This window comes from Carassius gibelio, chromosome A25, assembly GCF_023724105.1.
Source record: "Carassius gibelio isolate Cgi1373 ecotype wild population from Czech Republic chromosome A25, carGib1.2-hapl.c, whole genome shotgun sequence".
Taxonomy (NCBI): Eukaryota; Metazoa; Chordata; class Actinopteri; order Cypriniformes; family Cyprinidae; genus Carassius; species Carassius gibelio.
This window is the reverse complement of record NC_068395.1, coordinates 4,190,864-4,200,330: the sequence shown is the minus strand read 5'-3', so window position 1 is coordinate 4,200,330 and position 9,467 is coordinate 4,190,864. Positions and strand designations below refer to the sequence as shown.

The window sequence follows — 9,467 nt, the reverse complement described above, 5'->3', positions numbered from 1 at the left end:
CCCGGGTAGCTTTTGCAGGGACTAACAGAAGTTTGTTTAAGACACAAACCCCCTCTAAAGACATGCCTCCCCATCTAAAGCTTTCTCTCAGCTACACACAGGCAAACGTCCCTCCCCTCCTGTTCTTCAGGCTCCACACTTGGCAAAATTAAGGGTCTGATCTAACAAGGGCTCTTTCATCTGCTGAGAAAAGCAGAATCTGTTCAACTGCCTTCTATAGGATGGAAAAAGAAAAGAAAGAACATTTACTCATTCTGAACTGAACCCATAATAATCTACACATTAAATCACTGGAGAAGATGTGAGAGAATTACATTATGTTAATGACCAATTGCAAAAAAAAAAAAAAAAAAAAAAAATATATATATATATATATAATATATATATATATATATTTTTTTTTTAAATCAGCTTTAATGTTCTTCTGTGAGGTTGACATCTCTGGATTTTCAGAATTTTTTTGTTGTTGCTTTGTTCCAATACACGGACCTATTATAAATACGTATGCATTTAATTATATGCATTTGCAATGTGATTTTATTTAAAATTTCAGTTTAGGTATATAAACAATATTCAGCTTCTATTATTTGATGTTAAAACACATTATCTATTCAGATTAAAATATATATATACATTAAAATATATAGGCTACAAAAATGTTAGGTTAAAAATAATTTAAAAAAAAAAATTTAATCCCCTTCAGTGAGATGTTAATTTTTTATGACGATAGCGCCATCATGCGACAATATTAACACACTTCAATTCGACAAAAGGTTCTCTACAAAGGCATAGCATTTGAAATAAATAACATGCAATATCAAAGTCGTGAAGAACATTAGACCTGTAATCGGAATATGATTGAGTAATATGAGGCGGTTTTCGTGCAGTTAAATTATATGTATTTGTTCTGAGTGTTACCTACGTTATTAACCATGGTTAAGAAAACTTTATTTAAACTGAAAACCACGACACCGGCAGGACTCGAACCTGCAATCTTCTAATTCGAAGTCAGACGGCTTATCTTTTAGGCCACGAGGCCCGAATTAGGCAATAGGCAAGTGATCTGGAAATAAGGGAAAATCCGCTGACAACAACACTGAACGTAGCGAAAGCGAATGATATCTCATGAATATTAAATACGTAAAGCTGACGTTGCACCACACTCACGTAACCTACTTAATATTCAGCCAAGCTAGTACGATTTTGTCTCAAAATTTCTCTCCACCACTAATGAAAATATCACACAGCACTCTGGAGTAACTTGCTGTCAGTGGCTTTATTCAGTACAGTGGAAATTGTAAAGTGATTACGGAAAAGGGTAACCATGAATTTGTGTGTCTTCATCAAACCCCGCAGGAATGGACAGAGATACGGTTTACCAAGGTCAGACAATGCAATTAAGATCGCTTAAGTGTTATCATTTACTAAAATTAAAACAATTTTTTTGTTTCAGTGAAATGTCAGCTCAAAGTAACTTCTGTAAAAGTTGCTCCTGTATGAAAATTATTTACAAAACATGACTATACATTAACAAATGGGAAACATGGAAAGTTGTGGCCTAGTGGAAAACTGTTCTGTGGTCAGACAAAACAAAGTTTGAAATTATTTTTGGAAAACTAGGACGCCGTGTCATCCGGACTAAAGAGGACAAGGACAACCCAAGGTGTTATCAGAGCTCAGTTCAGAAGCCTGCATCTCTGATGGTATGGGGTTGCATGCGTGCGTGTGGCATGGGCAGCTTACACATCTGGAAAGTCGCCATCAATGCTGAAAGGTACTGTATATCCAAGTTCTAGAACAACATATGACTGCTCCACTAGCAGTTAACTAAATGATTATTCATACTTATCCGTCAAATGCCTAAAAATTATTTTAAATCCCACCAGCGAACTTTGAATGTTGGTGTTTAAGGGACCAGTGTAAACTATTCTTTGATTAGAGCTGTCATGTAGCATTAACCCACATGCTTGGTTAACTACATGCACTCTAAATATGGTTCTGTGTTTGATTTGGCCACTGTAGTAAATGCCATGGTTAGTCTTCATAATAGGCTTGTTCTGTAGTTCTAGTGACAGATATTTGGCCACACAAGACAAAACTAATGGTGCAATGCAGTCAGTCGCTTACAAAAAAGTAGTATTTCAAGTTTATTTTACTAAGTATACCTAAGTAAAGTGAAAGAGCTGCCATTACACTGACAAAAGTTAAAATACTGACAAATATTAGCAAAAAGTTAATGGCTTCACGTGCTATAGCTGTCCCATGACTGTCCATAAACAAACACTACTCTAAAATAGCAAAAAAGCAGCTATATAATTTCAGAAAAGGTGATTCATGCACTTAAAGATGTATGTGCTTTGATGTAGTTAACATTTAAAAGCAACTTTGACAGAGTTTGGGCATCTTTTAAAGCATTTTTCCTAACCCAAACAGTAGATCATAGCACTAGAAACACCAAAGTCATGACCAGATTCTAGATATGTATAAATAAACACAAACCCCACATACAAACTCTAAAAAAATTCTCAATTAAACACAAAACGAACATGTATTTACTTTTAAAATGCCTTTTTAATTGCTAATTTTAAGCACGCAAAACAGTACATGTGTATCAAACAAAGAAAAAAGAAAAGCTCTATAGATCATGTTTAAGAAATGCTAAACAAAGCATGTGCTATTAAAATTTTTTTCCCAAAGTTTAACAAATAATTAATGTCTTCGGGTGGATGATTTGCTGCTGCTCATGGAAGTCCTTAGTTGCGTTTTATTTTTTGTCTTCAGTGAGTGTCTTGCCCACGTCCTCTCTATGACAGTTAGCTTTGCTGCAGGCACATTTCTCAGCATTGACGTATGTATGGGTAATTATATCTCCGTTTACGCAACCAAGTGTCACCGTGCGATTACTTGTTTGAGTGGCCTGGCAACAGGTACAAGAGGATAATTCAGGTTCACTGTACCTACGAATGAGAGAAAAACACATGTAAACCATTTCAAATCAGTCACTTACGAGTGTCTGTTTCAGATAGGAAGCCAACTTTGACTAAGTCTGTGTCTGCTCACCTGCCAAAACTGGAACAGTCTCCACTACAAAATGTCAGGTCCATTTTCTTCTCTGACACACAGTCTTTTTGTTGTATGTATTTGCGTACGGTCTGTACTCGACATCCCTTAATTTGGTCAACACCTACAAACACGGGCAACAGAATGTATATAGACATATTAATAATCGACTCGAACCAACCAAAATTCACATAGTTTTCTTTAAAAAAAAAATACCCACAAACATTACAGCATCCATCAGACGACAGCTGAACAGTGCCCTGTAGAGCGAATCACAAAGGCAGAATGTCATCAATGGGATTTAATCACCATGATCAGTCAGTATAATATGTAAATATGTGTTTATGTGATATATGAAGTACTAACAGGCTGGCAGTTGGAAATGTTGAAAGGAGGGCACTGGACTGTGTATTTGTTGGTGATGAACTGTCCATTAATTTTAGTACACGTGATTCTGTCACAGCCTTGATTTGTAGAGGGAAAAGTTTCACCTTCCTATGACCCAAAAAAGAACAAGGTCATTGGTTTTAACATATGAGCGTTCATTTATAATTCATTTAACTTCTAAGTACCATTTAACCTGAATATGAACCTGCACATCCTGATTTTGCCAAGTCCGATGTGTTCCTAGGTCAACATATTTTGTTGACCCTGGAACAACATTTTACTCCAAAAATATATTCTTAACCATATCCCTACACCTAAACCTAACCTTAACCATGAGTAATCCCTAAAATCAGAGGAAATGATAGATGAATGACACTGATGTACAAGCACCAAACACTGATTTTAAGCATAAACTTCACAAAATCTATAAACTGGTTCTTCAAATCTGATTGGTTAATCACAATGTTGTTCCAGGGTCAACAATGATGTTGTCCCAGGAACATGTCTCACTTGGTAAAATCAGGTTAGGCTATGAACCTCAAGGCGACTGAACCTCTGACATTTGAACTTACCTTTAATGTATGATCGACGCCATTAATACTGACAATGCAATGAGTTTTCACACATTCTCCACAGCAGTCATCAGGCTTCTTTTTAATGTTTTCATAACCCTGTGAAAAATAAATATCAGATGAAGTCAATGAAATTACCGTTGGTTCTGAAACAAGACGATCAGAATCTCCTCACACAACTTACAGGATCACATTTCTCAATGCACTTCACAGATTGACATTTGGTCATGAACAATTGCGTTTTAGGATCCACGTCCAAAGTACATCTGCATTCCTGACAGCCATCTTTGGGGATATTGGTACCAGGCTGGGGGAAGTGATGGGAAACATGAGTGTGTAAAACTTTCATTAACCCTTTAACTGTCACCCTGTCCCGTATACGGGACGACTACATTTACTTCAATATATTACAATTAAATCTAATCTAATCTTGACAAACTTTATATCGCTGGAAAGGTCTAAGACTCCTAAATATATATTTTACCAATGTTTTTTGTTAAAAATTATTTAGGAAAAGTAATTGATTAATTTATGACAAGAGTGCACCCTCAAAAAATCTACATTATAACAGGAGTTTTGACCTTTGTTAAAAAAAAAGACGACTTTGTTGCCTTTTTCTCTATCACATTTTAGAAATCATCAGAAGTTATATATCGACTGAAAACTTAAAACCTCAAAATTCATCCTTTAAAACCCATTTTAAAATCAGACATTGCATTACCATGTAAATGGTACATCAATATCATGTTACAAAATGTTTTCATTCATGAATTATACAAATTTAAGTTTGAATCGTGCACTATAAAGTCTTATGTTAAAATGACAGTTTGAGGGGTTAATTAGTATTTAAAATAAAAAACAATAATAATAATAATAACAATTTGTGTCATTCTATTTACCTCATATACCATATTTTTGTAGACGCACACTTTCTTTGGCTCTGAGGAAGCAAAAATAATAAATCACAAAAATACACAGAATGATATAAAAGGCAATACAGACACCATCTAAGATAAAAGAAAAAAAAAAGCATACAAATGTCACAAAAATGAACTGATGTGTGAATAATAGCAATACCGCATTTGATTTCTGGACAGCATTTTCCATCTGGCACTTTCACGACTGGGTTATGTCCAATTGGGCACTTTTTATCCATAGGTGGGCACATGCTGACATCACAGTCTACGTCACACAAAGGAGACTTAATAAAAGGAAGATGAAAAAGAAACATCTTGCAAAAAAGCTGCACATAAACTTACTGCAAACTTGTTTACTGCAGCATGGGTCTGAAGGATTGGTGACGTTGACCAGAACAAAGCCAGGTTCAGTGCAGATCTCAGTGCTGACATCGAGACACGCTTTGGGCTTACAGCTCACTGATTTGCTGTTCTTTTCACAGATACACTCCTCACAGTTGTACTCGAATACCTCACCAAACTGCCACAAAATATGAAGAGAATTCAGTTAAAAGTCTATTTCGGTCATTATTCAGCTTTGCCCATTATTCGGTTAATTCTTTTAATTCAGCGTATAATGAAAATTCACTCTTTTGTTTAGTAAATTCATGCTACAGGTTATAGTGTGAAGAATGAATCCATGTATGCAGGTTTTTTTGACCTTGCAAGTAAATATAAATATCACTAGTCATACAAATTCATATAAGCTTGGCTTATATTGCTAAGCCAAAATTGAACTCTGGTAAGCATAAAAATACATGGTATTTTCATGCCAATATGCATGTGTGCTAACTATTTTATACATTTTGGTACTGAACAATTTATGAGGATTAGGGTTAGGTTTTCATTTTCACTTCATGTCATCTGCCATCTTGAATGATTTTTATAAATGAGCTTGCCGCATTGTTTTGCTGAATGACCTTGAAGTTTAAGGACTATGAAATTAAATAATATTTTTGTGTAAACAGCTAAATTAAAATGGTTAAACACCACCGTACATCACGTGGTATTTTAGAGGAATCCAGGCATCCTAAAAAACAAAAAGAGAAGAACGGCATAAGACAGATATTTTCTTGAAAAGCAGTTAAGGTATGCAGGATGATGCAAAAAGGCACATTTTTTTCAACTTCTAAATCTGAATGCCTTATGCATGCACGTAAACTTGAGTTAAAGGCTTCTCACCGCATTTGTTCACACAAACTTTTGTGTTCTTGTTGAAGAGTAATGTGCCCTCAGGACAGAAGCATCCCTCCGTGCGCATTTTAATGTTTTTTTGTTCAGGTCTGCATTACAAAAAAGTATTTAACCTTTTTTATTATCATTATTATTACACACATATCATCTAAGATTCATTACAGTACATCTGCACAACAACATTTATTAACTTTTAAACCGCATATTAATAGTTTATTTTTTTTTCAAGTACTGTACATGTCTGTCATATTCCCTATCCCTCAATTTAAAAAAACTTAAGCAGTAAAGTTTAATTTCTGCAAATGTCTAAACTTTTGATAAATTTGGATAAATGGGCGTACATATCAGCACAGGTTGGTGGCTCAGCTGGACCACAAGGATTGAAGACTTTATCTGCTGGACATTCAATATCTGGGGGAAGAAAAAACAAAATACAACACTTAAATAATCAGTAGTTTCCAAAAATCTAAGATTACGACGATCACGACAAATCAAATATAAAAAAGGAATTTAATGCCAGAAAGGTACAACACAAAAACAAAAGTATGATATGAAATTTATAAAATGCAACATACTGCAAAGTTTAGTGTAGTTCCTCCAGTTTATGCAGATCCCTAATTGAAGGCAAGCCCTGGCATATGTCTGCAGACTGATACACACCACGGCAGGGTTTCCCATATGACAACTGTCATACTGACATGATAAAATGAAGTTTTGTGGAGGTATATGGGAATGGCACGCTTTGAACAACCTGAGAAAGGCAGAAGAAGTAAAATTAATATAATTTAAGTAAAATAAAAACATAAAAGTATCACACAGAATCCACTTACTCGTTATTAAGGAGGTAGCAGTCAGGATGAGCCTTGCATTGCTTAGATGGAAGTTTGTTTTTAACTGGAACAGAAGGTAATGCAGATGGTGGAGTGCAAACTTCCCCATTCACACCACTGGCTGGCCAGTAATCTGCCATCACTGCACAGTCGTCCACCAAGATCCCTCCAGGGATCATGCAGTCATCAGCCTTGTTGTTGTTACATGTTCCTTAGTGAGAATTATTTGGCATAATTTAGATTTACAATGAATAAAAAAAAATCCCTTGTATACCATCCACATTTTGATGTCACCATCTATACAAATATCGTGGGGTGTCTGACTTACCACAATGACCTTGTGTGTTGTTTCCAAAATGCTGGAATGGCAAATTGATGCCAAAGCCAGTAGCTCCAAATGATATATTAACACCCAGCAATGGAATACTCAAGAACAAGTCTAGGCTTGAGCTTACAACTCTCACACCATTATAAGCATATGGCAGCCGTAACTTTACATTGTTCTCAAAAGCCTTTTATGAAAGGAGACAATGGCAATAACATTTTAGGATAGTAAGTAAATCAGAAAAAAACACGTTATTCATTACAAATCTATAAAATCTCACCTCTAGGTCTGCACCTCCTAATAGATTGTGATTTGTGAGTTTTATGACTAGTTTGTTGTAAGACACAATTATAGATCTGGGACAGGATACACGCTCAACAAGGTCGCAGTAGACACTGTCAATGTAGATCTTCAAATGTGTTTGAGGCCTAATTTCCTCCATTAAGGTATAAGTGCAGTTTCCTTGATGACTGTAGAATTTTCCATCAAATGTTTTGTAATGCGGGTCACCCCAGCCTTCACAAAAACCTATAATCAGGAAAGGAACAAACAATATTCAATTATTTGAACTGACCAAGCTACTTGAACTTGGTAAACACTAAGAAACAGATTTACTAACAGTTTGTTCCATATAAACCTTCTTTTTTGCAGTTAAAAAACTACTGCCTTTTTACTAATGAAACAGTAAAAAATAAGCAATGAAAGGCATGGACTGGCATTTTTGTGGCTAATCTTACTGTATGCATTTTTAGGAGTTTTCCTTTCTAGCGCAAAATTTATGGGAGAAGAGTATTGTAATGAATTATGCGTGATATACTAAGGTTTGCGGTAGTCAAATTATTGATATTTGTGCCATTATTTAATCATTATTTTTGTACATTTGTTGTAAATGTTGATGATAATGAATAATGTACTGAGAGTAACAAGGTCTCACATGTTGAAGCTTGTGCAGCCGGTGTGAGTGTGAGATAATCTCGTGCAGAAATCAAAACAAATGAGTGCGACTCCACAGAAAAACTCCTAGAACAAACATACTGCAGCAAAAATGTAGTTTTTATATTTATACTATATGATGTAGCCTAGTTAAAGGGACAATAAGTAACTTTTTAGGTATTTTATTATCTAAAATCAATATTTTTATTCATAAATATGCCCTCAATGGTGTACAAATACCTATGCCAATGTTTAAACTAATCCTTGTAAATGAAGAATTTATTATCTTTATATACATGGGACGGGTAGGTCGACGGAGGCTTCCATGTAGCTCCTCCATCTTGCAAAACTATAATAGCAGAGAGGGACAAAAAGTACTAAGCCAACGCGTTTCCACAGCGCGTTTTCGGTCAGAGCCAGAAACGCAGGTGCAGAGCAGTGAGAGGCGCTTGAAACTGCACCGGCAAGTTTAAAAGTCTGGATTGCATTCTTATTATGGACCATACATATGCCACGCCACAGGAGAAGAAAAAATAGTCACCAAAACAGTCAAAAATAGAACGTAAAAGGAAACGTGACCGTAGATTACAGAAAACAAGAGTTAATGTCGGGGAAGCTTTTTCTAGGTGGAAAGAGCTAATGCTTGACAAAGATTTCAAAAGAGATGCTGAAGTGGCCAGTTTTCTTCTCGACAGGTAAGTCAGTGTTACAATCTATATTATAATATTTTTTTTTTTATATCTAACAATGCATATAATTCAGAAAATATAACGAATAAAGAAGACATAACTACTAATTACAATATTTCATGTTTTCCACAGTCAGTAATTCATACTGTAACATTCGTTTGTTAGTTGTCATGTTGCAGTTTGTTTGAAATAACACACCTGTTTACCTGAAGGAAAACTCGACGAAGTGCTATTAGTAGACATTCTGTCAAAGCTTTTTGGTACATATCGCCTACCGTAGATGCAACACGCATTTGAAAAAGCGAGGCGCTGGAGAGCAAAATTAGTTTGAATGCAAAATACAATTTCACCACTAGATGGGAGTAATTCCTACTTAGTGTCCCTTTAAGCAACATGAGACGAACAAGAGAGTGTTGATTCCTGAATATCAGCATGATTACAGATTTGACATTGATTTTATTCATTCAATAAATGAGTAATAATCATTCACTAATCTCCAAGCAGCACACAGCGGTGTTTCG

The 9,467-nt window shown here is 35.3% G+C and overlaps 1 protein-coding gene across 3 annotated transcripts in view; it reads right to left on the bottom strand.

Moving 5' to 3' along the window:
- Positions 1-2,551: 2,551 nt before the first annotated feature.
- The window catches only part of LOC127947043 (mucin-2-like), a 37,138-nt gene continuing 30,222 nt past the window's right edge, over positions 2,552-9,467 (bottom strand). For all 3 annotated transcript variants that reach the window (XM_052543943.1, XM_052543945.1, XM_052543944.1), the window contains 16 exons: positions 7,605-7,852; positions 7,328-7,511; positions 7,000-7,210; positions 6,745-6,920; positions 6,511-6,580; positions 6,158-6,258; positions 5,974-6,005; positions 5,279-5,456; positions 5,097-5,201; positions 4,919-4,959; positions 4,204-4,326; positions 4,020-4,118; positions 3,427-3,555; positions 3,281-3,320; positions 3,061-3,184; positions 2,552-2,957 (listed from right to left, as the gene is read on the bottom strand). In XM_052543943.1, the coding sequence (XP_052399903.1) occupies positions 2,765-2,957; positions 3,061-3,184; positions 3,281-3,320; positions 3,427-3,555; positions 4,020-4,118; positions 4,204-4,326; positions 4,919-4,959; positions 5,097-5,201; positions 5,279-5,456; positions 5,974-6,005; positions 6,158-6,258; positions 6,511-6,580; positions 6,745-6,920; positions 7,000-7,210; positions 7,328-7,511; positions 7,605-7,852 (2,054 nt within the window). In that variant the 3' untranslated portion in view covers positions 2,552-2,764. The remainder of the gene's footprint in view (positions 2,958-3,060; positions 3,185-3,280; positions 3,321-3,426; positions 3,556-4,019; positions 4,119-4,203; positions 4,327-4,918; positions 4,960-5,096; positions 5,202-5,278; positions 5,457-5,973; positions 6,006-6,157; positions 6,259-6,510; positions 6,581-6,744; positions 6,921-6,999; positions 7,211-7,327; positions 7,512-7,604; positions 7,853-9,467) is intronic.